Here is a 19,508-nt window from a genome sequence, read left to right on the forward strand (position 1 = left end):
ATTCTCAGATCACAATGCTTTGAAACTGGAGCTCAATCACAAGGAAAAGTTCAGAAGGAACTCAAATACCTGGAAGCTAAAGACCACCTTGCTTAAGAATGCTTGGATCAACCAGGAGATCAAAGAAGAACTTAAACAATTTATGGAAACCAATGAGAACGGAGACACTTCACTCCAAAACCTATGGGATACAGCAAAGGCGGTCCTCAGGGGGAAATTCATAGCCATCCAAGTCTCCCTCAAAAAAATTGAAAAATCCAGAATACACCAGCTGTCTCTACACCTTAAAGAACTGGAGAATCAACAACAAATCAAACCAACTCCACACGTAAGAAAGGAAATAATCAAGATTAGAGCAGAGATCAACGAGGTAGAAACCAGAGATACAGTAGAACGTATCAATGAAACTAGAAGCTGGTTTTTTGAAAGAATCAATAAGATCGATAAACCATTGGCCACACTAATCCAAAAGAAAAGAGATAAAGCCCAAATTAATAAACTTATGAATGAAAAGGGAGAGATCACAACTAACACCAAGGAAGTAGAAACAATCATCAGAAGCTATTATCAACAGTTATATGCCAATAAGCTAAGCAACCTAAATGAAATGGATGCATTCCTGGAAAACTAGAAACTCCCTAAAATTGAACCAGGAAGAAATTGACAACCTGAATAGACCGATATCTAGTAACGAGATTGAAGCAGTGATCAAAAACCTCCCAAAAAACAAGAGCCCAGGACCTGACGGATTCCCTGGGGAATTCTATCAAACTTTCAAAGAAGAAATAATACCTATTCTCCTGAAGCTGTTTCAAAAAATTGAAGCAGAAGGACAACTTTCAGACTCTTTTTATGAAGCCAGCATTACCCTGATCCCCAAACCAGGCAAAGACCCTACCAAAAAGGAGAATTTCAGACCGATATCACTGATGAATAAGGATGCTAAGATTCTCAACAAGATCCTAGCAAACAGGATCCAACGGCACATTAAAAAGATTATCCACCATGACCAGGTGGGATTTATCACTGGGTTACAAGGATGGTTCAACATTCGCAAATGAATCCATGTGATAGAACAAATCAATAAGAGAAGAGAGAAGAATCACATGGTCCTCTCAATTGATGCAGAAAAAGCATTTGACAAAATCCAGCATCCGTTCCTGATTAAAACGCTTCAAAGTATAGGGATAGAGGGAACATTCCTGAACTTCATCAAATCTATCTATGAAAGACCCACAGCAAATATCATCCTCAATGGGAAAAAGCTTGCAGCCTTCCCATTGAGATCAGGAACACGACAAGGATGCCCACTCTCACCACTCTTGTTCAACATAGTATTAGAAGTCCTAGCAACAGCAATCAGACAACAAAGAGAAATAATAGGTATCCAAATTGGCGAGGAAGAAGTCAAACTCTCTCTCTTCGCAGATGACATGATTCTTTATATGGAAAACCCGAAAGACTCCACCCCCAAACTACTAGAACTCATACAGCAATTCAGTAATGTAGCAGGATACAAAGTCAATGTCCAGAAATCAGTGGCTTTCTTATACACTAACAATGAAAATACAGAAAGGCAAATTAGAGAATCGATTCCATTTAGTATAGCACCAAAAACCATAAGATACCTCGGAATAAACCTAACCAAAGAGGTTAAAGATCTGTACTCGAGGAACTACAGAACACTCCTAAAAGAAATTGAAGTAGACACAAAAAGATGGAAGACCATTCCATGCTCTTGGATCGGAAGAATAAACATCATTAAAATGTCTATACTGCCCAGAGCAATCTATACTTTTAATGCCATTCCGATCAAAATTCCACCAGTATTTTTCAAAAAGCTGGAGCAAATAATCCTAAAATTTGTATGGAATCAGAAGAGACCCCTAATTGCTAAGGAAATGTTGAAAAACAAAAATAAAACTGGTGGCATCACGTTACCTGATTTTAAGCTTTACTACAAAGCTGTGATCACCAAGACAACATGGTACTGGCATAAAAATAGACACATGGACCAGTGGAACAGAGTAGAGAGCCCAGATATAGACCCTCAACTCTATGGTCAAATAATCTTTGACAAAACAGGAAAAAATTTCCAGTGGAAAAAGGACAGTCTCTTCAATAAATGGTGCTGGGAAAACTGGACAGCTATATGTAGAAGAATGAAACTTGACCATTCTCTTACACCATACACAAAGATAAACTCGAAATGGATAAAAGAGCTCCATGTGAGACAGGAATCCATCAGAATCCTCGAGGAGAACATAGGGAGTAACCTCTTTGATATCAGCCACAGCTTCTTTCAAGATATGTCTCCAAAGGCAAAGGAAACAAAGGCAAAGATGAGCCTTTGGGACTTCATCAAGATCAAAAGCTTCTGCATAGCAAAAGAATCAGTCAACAAAACAAAGAGGCAACCCACGGAATGGGAGAAGATATTTGCAAATGACAGTACAGACAAAAGGTTGATATCCAGGATCTATAAAGAACTCCTCAAACTCAACACACACAAAACAGATAATCATATTTAAAAATGGGAAGAAGATATGAACAGACACTTCTCCAATGAAGACATACCAATGGCTACCAGACACATGAAAAAATGTTCATCATCACTAGCCATCAGGGAGATTCAAATCAAAACCACATTGAGATACCACCTTCCACCAGTTAGAATGGCCAAAATTAGCAAGACAGGAAACAACGTGTGTTGGAGAGGATGTGGAGAAAGGGGAACCCTCTTACACTGTTGGTGGGAATGCAAACTGGTGCAGCCACTTTGGAGAACAGTGTGGAGATTCCTCAGGAAATTAAAAATAGAGCTTCCCTATGACCCTGCAATTGCACTGCTGGGTATTTACCCCAACGATACAGATGTAGTGAAAAGAAGGGCCATCTGTACCCCAATGTTTATAGCAGCAATGGCCACGGTCGCCAAACTGTGGAAAGAACCAAGATGCCCTTCAACGGATGAATGGATAAGAAAGATGTGGTCCATATACACTATGGAGTATTATGCCTCCATCAGAAAGGATGAATACCCAACTTTTGTAGCAACATGGACAGGACTGGAAGAGATTATGCTGAGTGAAATAAGTCAAACAGAGAAAGGCAAGTATCATATGGTTTCACTTATTGGTGGAGCATAACAAATAATATAGAGGACAAGGGTAGATGGAGAGGAGAAGGGAGTTGAGGGAAATTGGAAGGGGAGGTGAACCATGAGAGACTATGGACTCTGAAAAACAACCTGAGGGTTTTGAAGGGGCAGGGGATGGGAGGGTGGGGGAACCAGGTGGTGGAGGGCCCAGATTGCATGGAGCACTGGGTGTGGTGAAAAAACAATGAATACTGTTACGCTGAAAATAAATAAAAAATTAATTAAAAAAATAAACATTATACACATTAATAAAGGATAAGAATCATATGATAGATAGATAGATGTAGGATAAAAATAATTGACAAAATACAGCACCCATTCTTGATTAAAAACTCTCAACAAAGTAGGTTTATAGAGAACATATCTCAACATAATAAAGACCATCCATGAAAAATGAAGAGTTTATATCATCCTCAATGGGGGACCACTGAGATCTTTTCTTGTACTGTCAAGAAAAAGATAGGGGTGTCTACTCTCACTGTTATTTAACATGGTGCTGGAAGCCCTAGCCACAGGAATTACACAACAAAAATAAGTAAAGGACGTCCAAATCAGCTAGGAAGAAGTAAAACTTTCACTATTTTCAGATAACATGATAATCTGTATAGAAAACCCTAAAGACTCATCCGAAGAACTGCTGTAACTGATACATGAATTCAATAAAGTCGGAGGATACAAAATCAACATAAAGGAATCTGTTGTATTTCTGTACATGGATAATGACAGAGCAGAAAGATAAATGAAGGAATCACTCACATTTATACTTGCACCAAAAGCAGGAAGATACCTAGGAATAAACATAACCAAAGATGTGAAAACCCTGTACTCTGAAAAAATATAAAACACTAATAAAGATATTGAGGATTACAAAGGAAATGGAAAGACATTCCATGCTCCTGGGTTGGAAGGACAAATATTGCTAAAATGTTTATGATACCCAAAGCGATCTATATATTTAATGCAATTCCTATCTAAATACCAACAGAATTATTCAAAGAGCAAGAACAAACTTAAATTTTTATTTAAGACCCCAAACATCCAGAGTAATGCTGTAAAAGAAAATAAAAGCTGGGTACATCACAATTCTGGACAAGTTACATTACAGAGCTGTAGTAATTGAGAAGTTCAGTACTGGTACCAAAAAAAACCACATAGATAAATGGAGCAGAATAGAAAACCCCACAATGAACCCACAGCTACATGATTAATCATTTAATCTTCAACAAAGTAGAAAACCATATCCATTGGAATAAAGAAAGTCTCTTCAACCAATGGTGTTGGGAAAAGGTGACAGCAACATGCAAAAGAATGAAACCGGGTCAGTTTCTTACACCATCCAAAAAATGAACTCAAAATGGATTAAAGACCAAAATGTGAGACCTGAAACCATACAAATCCTAGAAAAGAACACAAGCCATAGAAAATTTTCAGTGTAAGCACAGAGCCACCGGTGGGAAGTAGTGGAGCAAACACAGTCTGCCTAACCCGCTTACATCAAGCTCTAGTTTTCTGTACTTTGGCATGATTGTGATTCTCCATCAAGCTTGACTCAGTCCCAGGGTAATGGGTCCCTACCCCAGAAGACCAGCAGAAATATGTGCCCTCACCAAATCTTCTGACCAGAGAGTTCTGTAGGGCTTAAGTTCTATTGAAAGTGGTGTCATGACTCATTTTACAAGAAGACAAGAGCACATCTAAAAACTGAACTACCTTATGACTCAGCAATTGTACTATTAGATATTTACCCAAAGGATACTAAAATACTGTTTCAAAGGGATATATGAACCCTGGTTTATAGCAAAATTATCAACAATAGCCAAATTATGGATAGAGCCCAGATGTCCATCGACAGATGAATAGATAAAGATGTGGTATATATAGACAATGGACTATTACTCAGCCATCAAAAAGAATGAAATTTTGTCATTTGTAATGACATGGATGAAGCTAGAGTATTATGCTAAGTGAAATAGATCAGTCAGAGAAAGACAAAATCATATGATTTCATTCATATTTGAAATTTAAAATATACCACAAAGAAGCAAATGGGGGGAAAAAAGAGAGAGAGAGACAAAGGAAGAAACAGACTCATAATTATAGAGAACGATTTGATGTTTAACAGAGAGGAGGGTGATGGGGTGATAGGTTACATGATGGGAATTAAAATTTATGTTTGTCATGATGAGCACAAGTGATGTTCACTATATTGTACACCTGAAGCTAGTACAACATTGTATGTTAGCTAACTGTAGTTAAAAAATAATAATAATAAAGAGTTTACTTATCAGAATGAGCACCGAGTAATGTATAGAACTGTTGAATGACTGTATTATACACCTGAAGCTATATAACACCATATGTTAACTATACTGGAATTAAAAAGAACAACTTAATAATACAAAAAGAGATTCTGGTGTTTGTAGTAACATGCATTAATCTGGAGGACATTATGCTAAGTAAAATAAGCTAAGAACCAAAAATATAAGTTGCATAATTTCACTAATGTGTAGCAATCTAAAAATATTAAATTCTTAGTTGCAGTGATTAGATTGGTAGTTACAAGTTGTGTTGAGTGAGACGAGTGAAGTTGGTCAGAATACAAAGTTCTAATTATGTAAGATGAATAAATCTGGAAATCTAAAGTATAGCATGGTGACTATAGTTAATTGTACTGTATTGAACAGTCAAAATTTGCTTAGTGATGGGCCACTTGCATAGGTCAACTGATTAAGCATCTGACTTTTGATTTTGGCTCAGTCATGATCTCAGGGTCATGAAATCAAGCCCCATGTTGGGTCCTATGCTGGTCATGGAGCATACTTAAGATTACCTCCTTCTGCTCCTCCTCCTTCCCTGCTCACATTCTCTCTTTCTAAAGTAAATAAATAAATAAATATTTGCTTAGTGAGTAGATTTCAGTTGTTCTCACACACAAAAAATGATAATTATGTGAGGAGATAATATGCTAATTAGCTTGGCTGTAGCAATCTTTCACTATGTTTATCAAATTAATATGTTGTACAACTGAAATATATACTGCCTCATTAAAAGAAGAAAAAAATGAAAAACACAGAAATCAAAAGTACTAATGAAGATGTGGTGAAAAAAAAAACACTGATGCAATGTTGATAGAAATGCAAGCTAGGGTAGCCACTGTGGAAAACTGTATGGATGTTCCTCAAAAAATGAAAAATGGAATTACCATATGCTCCATTAATTCCAATACCCTAGGGTATTCATCCAAAGAAAACAAAAAACTAATTTGAAAAGATATATGTGCTTCTATGTTTATTGCAGATTATTTGCAATAACCAAGATATGGTAGCAACCTAAGTGTCCATCAGTACATGAATAGATTAAAAAAATTACATATGTATCTCTATATATCTCTCTATATATAGATATATAGATATATAAGCAATCTATATATTTAGCCATATATATATATATGCAATCTATATATTTACCCATTCTTGATTAAAACCCCTCAACAAAGTAGGTTTAGAGAGAACATATCTCAACATAATAAAGATCATCTATGAAAAATGAAGAGTTTATATCATCCTCAATGGGGGACATCTGAGAGCTTTTCTTGTACTGTCAAGAAAAAGACAGGGATGTCTACTCTCACTGTTATTTAACATGGTACTGGAAGCCCTAGCCACAGGAATTACACAACAAAAATAAGTAAAGGTATATATATATATATATATATATATATATATATATATATACACACACACACACACATACTTTTAATGTATGTACATATATATGTAATATATATGTGTATATATGTAAATATGTATTTGTCATATATATGTATATATGTAATTTGTATGTACATATATGTAATATATGTCTAGATATATATATATATAGATATAGATATAGATATTACTCAGCCATAAAAAGGAATACATGGGATTTAAGAAACAAACAAACAAAAAAAAGAAGCAGGAAAAAAAATTGTTCAATGTTGACAATGAATTGGTTATTGCCAGGGGGAAGCTAAGGGGAGGGGTAAGGATAAAATAAGTGAAAGGGGGGAGGAAGCAAGGTGGTGGAGGAGTGGGAGACTGAGTTAGCATTAGGTTTCAGGAGTTCAGCTAGATAGTCATCAAACAATTCCAAACACCTACAAACTCAACAGGAGATAGAAGAGAAGAAAAGTGGCAATTCTAGGAACAAAAATCAACCACTTTCTGGAAGGTAGGACATCCAGAAAAATGAATCCTAAGTGCCAGGAAGATAGATGGGGTGGGGGAGCAGCTTCTGGTAAGTGGTGGAGCAGCAGAGCACAAAATCAGAACTTTCAGAAGTCTTCTCCACTGAGGGACATCACTCCAGAAGCTAAGCTGGGAGTGGGGCCCTCATGGGGACGTGTGGCCTCAGGACCCATGGGGTCACAGAAAGACCAGGGGTAACTGAGTGTGGCAAAGCTGTCAGGTATCAGAGCAGGGAAGCTGGCTATAGAGATGGAGCCAAGGAGTGAGCTCTCAGGTTGGGGTTACCTTAAACCATTATCCAAAGCACAGTTGGACCACTGCTCTTCAAGCGGGAACTCCACAAGTGGCAGATCTGAAGAGATCTCCTCTTTCCTCCTCTGGGAGGACCAGCGCAGGAATGCACTGCAGAAACGTGCTTGGTTTGGTGACTCCAAACAGGGCCATGCACCAGAGATAGAAACATTCGGTCATCAGCTGGGTGAGCACAGAGTGGGGCCAGAGACCAGGGAGATGGGAGGGATTGAATGCTTTTCTCTGAAAGTGCACTGAGGAGTGGGGCTCTGAGCTCGTGGGTCCTCCAGGCTGGAGATTGGGAGGCCACCATTTTCATTCCCATCCTCCAGAGCTCTATGGGAAGTGCTCAGAGAACAAAAGCTCCTGACAGTGAACCTGAGCAGATACCTTAGCCTGGCCCCTGGAAAGGGTGGCAGAATTCTGCCTTAGGCAAAGATATTCGAGAATCACTGCAACAGACCCTTCCCCCAGAAGATCAGCAAGAGCATACAGCCAAAACCAAATTTACCAATCAACAAGATATGTGGAACTCCTGAGCTAGGGGAAAGCAACACATAGAATAATGGTTTTTTTCCCCATGATCCTTTGGTCTTTAAATTTTTTATTTGTTATTACTGATTTTTATTTACATTTTATTGATGTTTTATTATTTTATAATTTATAAATTATAAATATAAATTATAAATATATAATTTATATAATATAAAATATATACATATATAATCATAAATCATAAAATTTATGTTATAAATTTATTAATTCTTATTTATTTATTTTAAAATGAATTAAATTATTAGATTTTATTAATTTAATAAATTAAAACATTAAAAAGTTTTTTTCTTATTCTAGTTTTTTAACTTTTCCTCTTTCCTCTTTTAAAGTTTTTTTTAACTATTTTATCTTCAATACCTTTTAAAAAAACTTTTTAAATGTTCATTTTTTTATAGTCATATTTTATCCCTTCATTGTATTTAACCTTCTTTTTTGTATACATATAGGTCTTTTTTCTTTAAAATTTTGGAATACAGTTTATTCAAATAGATCAAAATATACCTTAAATCTAGCTCCAGGCTGATCACATTCTCTCTTTCATTTTCTTTTTTCCACCAACTTATCAATTCCTCTTTTAGAAAATTTTTAAATTTTCATCTTTACACTCATATTCCATCTCTTCATCATGTTTACCCATACTTTTGTATATATATATTTTTTTTCTTTAAAATTTTGAGAGGCAGTTTCTTCTAAGAGACCAGAATACACCCAAAATCAAGTGGGTGGTTCTGTTCTATTTACCAGTCATATATATATAATATATACGTATTATATATATATATATACTATTTTTTTTTCCTTTCTTCTACCCCCAGTTTCAGTTCTCTTCTGATTTGGTTAGTGTACATTTTTCTGGGGTCTTCACCACCCTTTTAGTATTTTACTCTCTCATTCATATATTTTTATCTGGATAAAATGACAAGGTGGAAAAACTCGCCACCAAAAAAAAAAAAAAAAAGAACAAGAGGTAGTACCAATGACTAGGGACCTAATCAATACAGACATTGGTAATATGTCAGAACTAGAGTTCAGAATGACAATTCTCAAGGTGCTAGCTGGGCTTGAAAAAGGCATGAAAGATATTAGAGAATCCCTTTCTGGAGAAATAAAAGAACTAAAATCTAACCAAGTTGAAATTAAAAAAAAAGTTATTAATGAGGTGCAATAAAAAATGGAGGATCTTACTGTTAGGATAAATGAGACAGAAGAATTATTGATATAGAAGACCAGATGACAGAGAATAAAGAAGCAGAACAAAAGAGAGACAAATAACTACTGGACCACGAGGGGAGAATTTGAGAGATAAGTGATACCATAAGATGAAAAAATATTAGAATAATTGGGATCCCAAAAAAGAAGAAAGAAAGTGAGGGGCAGAAGATACATTGGAGTAACTTATAGTAGAGAATTCCCCCAATATGGCAAAAGGAACAAGCATCAAAATCCAGGAAGCACAAAGAACCCGCCTCAAAATTAATAAAAATAGGTCCACAATCATATTAAAAAATGGGCAGAAGATATGAACAGACACTTCTCCAATGAAGACATACAAATGGCTACCAGACGCATGAAAAAATGTTCATCATCACTAGCCATCAGGGAGATTCAAATCAAAGCCACATTGAGATACCACCTTACACCAGTTAGAATGGCCAAAATTAGCAAGACAGGAAACAACGTGTGTTGGAGAGGATGTGGAGAAAGGGGAACCCTCTTACACTGTTGGTGGGAATGCAAACTGGTGCAGCCACTTTGGAGAACAGTGTGGAGATTCCTCAGGAAATTAAAAATAGAGCTTCCCTATGACCCTGCAATTGCACTACTGGGTATTTACTCCAAAGATACAGATGTAGTGAAAAGAAGGGCCATCTGAACCCCAATGTTTATAGCAGCAATGGCCACGGTCGCCAAACTGTGGAAAGAACCAAGATGCCCTTCAACGGATGAATGGATAAGAAAGATGCGGTCCATATACACTATGGAGTATTATGCCTCCATCAGAAAGGACGAATACCCAACTTTTGTAGCAACATGGACAGGACTGGAAGAGATTATGCTGAGTGAAATAAGTCAAGCAGAGAGAGTCAAGTATCATATGGTTTCACTTATTGGTGGAGCATAACAAATAATATAGAGGACAAGTGTAGATGGAGTGGAGAAGGGAGTTGAGGGAAATTGGAAGGGGAGGTGAACCATGAGAGACTATGGACTCTGAAAAACAACCTGAGGGTTTTGAAGGGGCATGGGGTGGGAGTTTGGGGAAACCAGGTGGTGGGTATTAGGGAGGGCCCAGATTGCATGGAGCACTGGGTGTGGTGAAAAAACAATGAATACTGTTATGCTGAAAATAAATTAAAAAGTTTAATTAAAAAAATAGGTCCACACTGCATCATCTAATATAAAACTTACTCATCTTAGTGACAAAGACAACATCCTGAAAGCAGCTCAGGACAAGAGGTCTGTAACATACAATGGTGGAAATATTAGATTGGCAGCAGACTTATGCACACACCTGGCAGGCCAGAAGGGACTAGCATGATATATTCAGAACACTAAATGAGAAAAATATGCAGCCAGAATACTATATCCAGCTAGGCTGTCATTGAAAATAGAAGGAGAGATAAAAAGCTTCCAGGACAAACAAAAATTAAAAGAATTTGCAAGCACCAAACCAGCCCTACAGGAAATATTGAAAGGTTCTTCTAAGCAAAGAGAAAGCCTAAAAGTTATAGACCAGAAAGGAACACAGACAATATACAATAACAGTCACTTTACAGGAAATACAGTGCACTAAATTCGTATCTTTCAAGCTACACTGAATGAAAATGGGCTAAATGCCCCAATCATAAGACACAGGGATCAGAATGGATAAAAAAAAAGAAGACCCATTGATATACTGTCTACAAGAAACTCATTTTAGGCCCAAAGACACCTCCAGATTTAAAGTGAGGAGGTGGAAAACAATTTACCATGCTAATGGACATTTAAAAAAAAAAAAAGCTGGGGTGGCAATTCTTACATCAGATAAATTAGATTTTAAGCCAAAGACTATAATAAGAGATGAGGAAGGACACTCTATCATTCTTTACCATACAATCTATCATAAAGTGTCTGTCCAACAAGACGATCTAACAATTTTAAATATCTATGCCCCTAACATGGGAGCAGCCAATTATATAAACCAATTAGTAACAAAATCAATGAAACACATAACAAAAAAATAATAGCAGGGGACTTTAACAACCCCCTCATTAAAATGGACAGATCATCCAAGCAAAAGATCAACAAGAAAATAAAGGCCTTAAATGACACACTGTATGAGATGGACAACACAGATATATTTAGAAAATTCCATCCCAAAGCAACAGAATACACATTCTTCTCTAGTACACATGGGACATTCTCCAGAATAGATCACATCCTGGGACGCAAAACAGGCCTCAACCGTATCAAAAGATTGGTATCATTCCCTGCATATTTTCAGACCACAGTGCTTTGAAAGTAGAACTCAACCACAAGAGAAAATTTGGAAAAAACTCAAATACATGGAGGCTAATAAGCATCCTACTAAAGAATGAATGGGTCAACCAGGAATTCAAGAAGAATTGAAAAAAAAATCATGGAAACAAATGAAAATGAATACACAACTGTTCAAAATCTGTGGGACATAGCCAAGACAGTCCTGAGAGGAAAGTATATAGCAACACAAGCCTTTCCCAAGAAACAAGAAAGGTCTCAAGTACACAACCTAAACCTGTACCCAAAGGAACTGGAGAAAGAACAGCAATGAAAGCCTAAATCCAGCAGGAGAAGAGATATAATAAAGATCAGAGTAGAAATCAATGAAATAGAAACCAAAAGAAGAGTAGAACAGATCAATGAAACTGGAGCTGATTCTTTGAAAGAATTCATAAGATTGATAAACCCCTGGCCAGACTTATCAAAAAGAAAAGAGAAAGGATCCAAATAAATAAAATCATGAATGAAAGAGGAGAGATCACAACCAACACCAAAGAAATACAAAGAGTTATAAGAACATATTATGAGCAACAATTCACCAGCATATTTGACAATCTGGAAGAAATGGATGCATTCCTAGAAACATATAAACTACCAAAACTGGACTAGGAAGAAATAGAAAGCCTGAGCAGACCCATAACCAGTAAGGAGATTGAAACAGTCATCAAAAATCTCCCAAAAAACAAGAGCCCAGGGCCAGATGGCTTCCCAGGGGAATTCTACCAAACATTTAAAGAAGAATTAATTCTTATTCTCCTAGACTGTTCCAAAACCGATCAAAAAAGAGAATTATAGACCAATATCCTTGATGAACATGAATAAAAAAATTGTCACCAAAATACTAGCCAATAGGATCCAACAGTACATTAAAAGGATTATTCACCATGACCAGGTGGGATTTATTCCTGGGCTGCAACATTGGTTCAACATTCACAAATCAATCAATGTGTTACAATGCATTAATAAATGAAAGAACAAGAACCACATGATATTCCCAATAGATCCTGAAAAAGCATTTGACAAAGTACAGCATCCTTTCTTGATCAAAACTCTTTAAGTGTAGGGATAGAAGGTACATACCTCAATATCATCAAAGCCATCTATGAAAAACCCACAGCGAATATCATTCTCAATGGAGAAAAACTGAGAGCTTTTCCGCTAAGGTCAGGAACATGGCAGGGATGTCCATCATCTCCACTGCTATTCAACATAATACTAGAAGTCCTAGCCTCAGCAATCAGACAATAAAAATAAATAAAAGGTATCCAAAATGGCAAAGAGGTCAAATTATCACTCTTTGCATATATGATACTTTATGTGGAAAACCCAAAAGACTCCATTCCAAAACTGCTAGAACTCATAAAGGAATTCAGTAAAATCCATGCTCAGAAATCAGTTGCATTTCTATACACCAAAAGCAAAACAGAAGAAAGAGAAATTAAGGGGTCAATCCCATTTACAATTGCACTCAAAACCATAAGATACCTAGGAATAAATCTAACAAAAGAGGCAAATAATCTCTACTCAGAAAACTATAAAGTACTCATGAAATAAATTGAGGAAGATGCAAAGAAATGGAAAAACTTTCCATGCCTATAGATTGGACAAAGAAATATTGTGAAAATGTCTATGCTACCTAAGACACTCTACACATTTAATGCAGTCCCTATCAAAATACCATCCACTTTTTTTTCATAGAAATGGAACAAATGATCCTAAAATTTATATGGAACCAGAAAAGGCACCGAATAGCCAGAGGAAGGTTAAAAAATAAAGCCAAAGTTGGTGTAATCACAATTCCAGACTTCAAGCTCTATTACTAAGCTGGAATCATCAAGACAGTATGGTACTGGCATAAAAACAGACACATAGATCAATGGAACAGAATAGGGAGCCTAAAAATAGACCCTTAATTCTATGGTCAAATAATCTTCGACAACGGAGTCAAACATGTCCAATTGAAGAAGACAGTCTCTTCAACAAATGGTGTTGGGACAATTGGAGAGCCACATGCAGAAAAATGAAACTGAACCATTTCCTTACACTGCACACAAAAATAGACTCCAAATGGATGAAAGTCCTCAATTCAACAAAAGACAGGAATCCATCAAAATCCTTGAGGATTTTGAGGCAGCAACCTCTTCAACCCCAGCTGCAGCAACTTCTTCCTAGAACCATTGCCAAAAGCAAGGGAAGGAAAGTCAAAAATGAACTATTGGGAACAGCAAATGAAACAGTCAGTAAAACCAAAAGACAACTCACAGAATGGGAGAAGATATTAGCAAATGACATATCAGGTAAAGGGCTAGTATCCAGAACCTATAAAGAACTTCTGAAACTCAACACCCAAAGAATAATCCAATCAAGAAATGGGCAGAAGACATGAACAGACACTTCTGCAAAGAAGACATTCAGATGGCCAACAGACACATGAAAAAGTGCTCCACATCACTTGGCACAAGGGAAATACAAATCAAAACCACAGTGAGATGCCAAGTGATGTGGAGCACTTTTTCATGTGTCTGTTGGCCATCTGAATGTCTTCTTTGCAGAAGTGTCTGACATGACTAAAATTAAGAAGTCGGGAAATGATGGATGTGGGTGAGGATGCAGAGAAAGGGAAATCCTCCTACACTGCTGGTGGGAATGCAAGCTGGTGCAGCCACCCTGGAAAATAGCATAGAAGTTCCTCAAAAAGTTGAAAATAGAGCTATCCTACCACCCAGCAATCACACTACTGGGTATTTACTCTAAAGATACAAATGTAGGGATCTGAAGGGGCACATACACCCAAATGTTTATAGCAGCAATGTTCACAAGAGCCAAACTATGGAAAGAACCTAGATGCCCATCAACAGATGAATGGATAAAGAATATGTGGTGTGTATATATATAATGGAATACTATGCAGCCATCAAAAATGAAATCTTGTCATTTGCATTGATGTGGGTGGTACTAGAGGGTATTTTGCTGAGCAAAATAAGTGAACCAGACGGGGCGCCTGGGTGGCTCAGTGGGTTAAAGCCTCTGCCTTTGGCTCAAGGTCATGATCCCAGGTCCTGGGATTGAGCCCTGCATTGGGCTCTCTGCTCAGCAGGGAGCCTGCTTCCCCCTCTCTCTCAGCCTGCCTCTCTGCCTACCTGTGATCTCTCTGTCAAATAAATAAATAAAATCTTAAAAAAAATAAGTGAACCAGAGAAAGAAATTTATCATATGATCTCTCTGATATGAGGAACTTGAGAGAAAGGGCAGGGGGCTGTGGGGAGTAGGGAAGGGGAAAGTGAAACAAGATGGGATCAGGAGGGAGACAAACCATAAGAGACTCTTAATCTCACAAAACAGAGGGTTGCCGGGGGCGAGTGGGGGAGTAGGGATAGGGTGGTTATGTTATGGAGATTGGGGAAGGTATGTACTATGGTGAGTGCTGTGAAATGTGTAAGCCTGATGATTCACAGACCTGTACCCCTGGGACAAACAATACATTGTATGTTAATACAAATAATTAAAAGAAAAAGAAGAAGAAATAAAAGGAATGTGGAAGGAGAATGGTATCATGATGGAGGGAGCAATGGACTAGGAACTCAGAACCAAGCAAATACACTTTTGTGGAACATGAAACATTATGGTGTCCAAGAATGATGCTGGGCATGGAGTCAAAAGGCAAGAATTGCATCCTAGGTTTTCTACTTTCAAATGTAAAAGTGGGGATTAATCTCTCAGCACTCTCAGTTTCTTCATCTAAAAGCATAGAATGTATATTTTGCAAGATGTAAAATTGCCATAATAACACCTACCTTGCTCATTCCAGAATTGTTATAAATGTCAATTATGAAAACACTTAGTAATCAAAAAATTATTTTGAAATAGGTTTTTAAAATTCAGCAATAAAATGTAATTCTATGGACACTCTAAAAAAAATATGTGAAGGGGAGTGAAGGTACACTTATAATGAGCTCCAAATAATGTATAGAATTGCTGAATTATACACTTGAACCAAATATAACACTGTATGTTAATTATGCTAAAATTAAAAAAAAATAAGGGAGATGGAAAAAAAGATGAAGAAAAGCAAGCTTACCCTATGAGACTTATTGGATATGATCTAGTGGACCTATACATGCTTTTTAAAGTCCCAGAAGCAGAAGAGGAAGATAAGGGTGAGAAATTCTTTAAGATATACTGGTAGAAAAATTCCCAGATTTGAAGAAATATCTGGATCTAGAAATCCAAAAGACTCAAATAATCAAACAGTAAACTCAAAAAGACACACACAAAGACAATTTATAGTAAAACTGTCAAATATAAAGAGAGGAACTGAAAGAAGTAAAAGAGAAAAATAACATCATATAAAAGTGAACCTCAACAATATTATTAGTGGAATTCTAAATAAACAGAGTCCTTATTTATTTGGGACAATATATTTAAACTTCTGAAAGAAGAAAAAGACAGTGGCAGGCAATAATTCTGTATCTGATGCAGAGACAGAAATGTATACCAATGGAATAGATGAGAGAGCCCAGAAATAACCCCAACATGTGGTCAAATTATTGTTGACAAAGGTGTTCAGTTTATTCAAAGGGAAAAGAAAAGTCTTTTCAACAAATTTTTTTTTGGGAGAACTGGATACCAACTTGCAAAAAATTAATGTTGGGTCTTTAGTTTTACTATACACAAAAATTAACTCAAAATGGGTCTAAGAGTTAAACTCTTAGAAGAAAGCATAGTAGAGAAATTTTATCGCATTGAATTTGTAATGATTTCTTGGATAGGCAGCTAAAACACAAAGAACAAAAGAAAAACAGGTAGATAAATATCACTTAATCAAAATAAAAAATCCTGTGCCCAAAAAGATACTTTTAGTAGAATGAAAATGCACATCATGGAATTTAGGGAAAATATATCAGTCATAAAATTCGTGGATAGACACTATTCAAAAAAAAAAGATATGTAAATGGACACTAAGCATGTGAAAAGATCCTTAGGGTCATGAAATTAGTGAGTTGAAAACCAAAATCATGTAGTACTACTTCACACATATTTGGATGGCTAGTGCCAAAATTAAAGAAAAAAAAATAACAAGTTTTTGTGAAAATGTGTAGGATTAGATCTCTGTATTTCGGGTGGGAATGTAAAATGGTGCATCCATATGGAAAAGAATTCTTTAAAAAAATTAAAAATAGATTTAACATATGACCCAGCAATTCCACTTGTAAATAAATATCCTAAAGTATTGAAAGTAGCATCTCAAAGAGATATCTGTATGCCCATTTCATAACATTGTTATTCATTGTCACCATAGTGTGGAAACAAAACAAATGTCTAGTGTCCAACAGCAGATAAATAGGTAAATTAGAATGAATATATATATAATATATATTACATATAACTTATAATATATATAATATATATTACATATAACATATTTTAAAACATATCATTATATATATTATATATATATAATATATGTGTGTGTGTGTGTGTGTGTGTGTGTGTATATATATATATATATATATATATATATATATATATTACTCAGACACAAAGGAATGAAATTCTGTCAAATGTTACAACATGAATGGAACTTGAATATATGCTAAGTGAAATCAGCCAGTCGCACCAGGACAAAAACTATATGATTCCATTTATATGAAGTACCTCGAGTAGATAAATTTATTGAGACACAAAGTATAATGTGGTTGACAGGGGTTGGGAAGATAGTAATTATTTTTAATTGGTTCAAAGTTTTAGCTTTATAAGAGGAAAATCTTTTGGAATGAGTGGTAATGATAATTGTACAGAATGGGAATGCACTCAATGCTACAAAACTGTACAATTAAAATTGGTTAAAATGGTAAATTGTGTGTTGTGTATATTTAAGTACAAGTAAAAAATTTTAAACATGATTGAACTATTGATACACACAAAACACATAAGCATTAGAGAATTTTTCTGCATTTAAAAAAGCCAATTCCACAAGTTTACCTACTCTCTGTTTCCATTTATGTAATATATTTCGAAGGACAAAATTATAGAAATGGAGATGGGATCAAAGTATCCATGGGTTAATGAGAGATTAGGGGCAGGGATTAAGGCAACAGAAAGGATCTTTGGTGATGGAACTTTTCTGTTAATAGTTGTTAACATCTTCTTTTGACATACATTAATTTTGAAGATGTTACTATTTTGGGACAGTGCATAAAGACTTCATGGGCTCTCCTCTGCTTCACTTCAAAAAACTGAAAGTGAATCTACACTTTTCTCCAAAACTTTAATTAAAAACAAAAGTTTGAGTGGCAGAGTTTTGTAATAATTACGATGACAAGTTACATAAATGTTAGCGTTCACCTTTCCACTGATCTGGATAAAATCCAGTGTCTTCAAATTCCATTATCAGTTTCATGATCCTGTTTCATACCACATAACACACTCAAAACAAATGTCAGCTTTTGACATTTTATGCAATTTAGTAATGTTCATCTGGGACAGTCAATGAAACAATAAAGAAAGAAGGCTCATATATAATTGCTTGACTTTAAGCTATGGAAGAAAAATATAATGTCAAATGCAATCACTTCACACTTTTAGTAACAATTCCCTCCATATTACCTAGAAGTTTTTAGAAAGAAAATAGGGAAATGTTTTGTGTTCAGTCCAAATATACAGGGTTTCTTCCAGTAGGGTATTATTTAGCTTATTCAGTAACAATTACAGTTGACTTTAAAAACTTCAAAACACTTTTTTCTGGACTAGATTTTATTTATTTATTTTTCCATTATGTGAGACTCCAATCAAGAGATTGTTATTTCCTTCCTTTCTTCCCCAGAAATAACCTTCTTATTGCTCCTTTTGCATCTTTGTTTCTCAAGGTATAGATTAGAGGGTTTATAATTGGGGGAACTAGGTTGTAGAAGAGGGCCACAAATTTGTCAACATCTTGAGAGAAAGTCTGTTTGGGTTTCATATATATGTAAATAAGGGTGGTATAAAAGAAAGAAACCACTGTCAGGTGGGACCCACAAGTCCCAAATGCCTTTTTTCTTCCTTCAGATGACTTAATGCCCATAACTGTCCAGGTGATGCATCCATAGGACACTACTATAAACAATAGTGGCAAAACTATAAGAATAATACTCACAACAAATATCACCTTTTTGTAAGTGGTGATGTCCTCACAAGCTGGCTGGATTGTTGGGGCTGACTCACAGTAGAAGTGGTGGATCATATTGTGGCCACAGCGTGGCAATGACATACCATAAGCTGTGTGTGCTACTGAGTTGCCAAAGCCAATTGTCCAAGAGGCTCCTGCCAGTGAATAGTAAATGTGAGGTGGCATTATGTTCATATAGTGCAGGGGCTGGCAGGTGGCAGCATAGCGGTCATATGCCATGAAGGCCAGGAGGACACACTCAGTGCCTCCCAATCCTAGTGACATGAAGAACTGCATCACACAGCCCACATAGCTGATAGACTTGTCTGGGCCTTGAAGGTTGAACAACATCTGAGGTACAATGGTTGTCATGTGACAGAGGTCAATTATGGAGAGATGAGTGAGAAAGAAGTACATGGGAGTGTGGAGTTGAGGATCCAGTTGAGACACCACAATTATGGTCCCATTGCCCACCAAGCTCAGGATGTAGAAGACTGAGATGATTAATAAAAGTACTTCTTCTAGCCAGGGCTGGTCTGAGAAGCCAACTAAGATGAAATATCCTCCTGCACTGGCATTGTTTATTTCCATTGCTTCATAAAGTAAA

The 19,508-nt window shown here is 36.2% G+C and overlaps 1 protein-coding gene across 1 annotated transcript; it reads right to left on the minus strand.

The window, feature by feature from the left end:
- Positions 1-18,553: 18,553 nt before the first annotated feature.
- LOC308342636 (putative olfactory receptor 2B8) lies at positions 18,554-19,492 on the minus strand (the record flags this gene model as incomplete). Its single annotated transcript, XM_080803222.1, has 1 exon — positions 18,554-19,492. The coding sequence occupies one exon, from the start codon at positions 19,490-19,492 to the stop codon at positions 18,554-18,556; it is 939 nt and encodes a 312-aa protein (XP_080659348.1).
- Between the last annotated feature and the right edge of the window lie 16 nt (positions 19,493-19,508).

The sequence above is a fragment of the Martes martes genome, assembly GCF_963455335.1.
Source record: "Martes martes genome assembly, chromosome: 5".
NCBI classification, from domain to species: Eukaryota; Metazoa; Chordata; class Mammalia; order Carnivora; family Mustelidae; genus Martes; species Martes martes.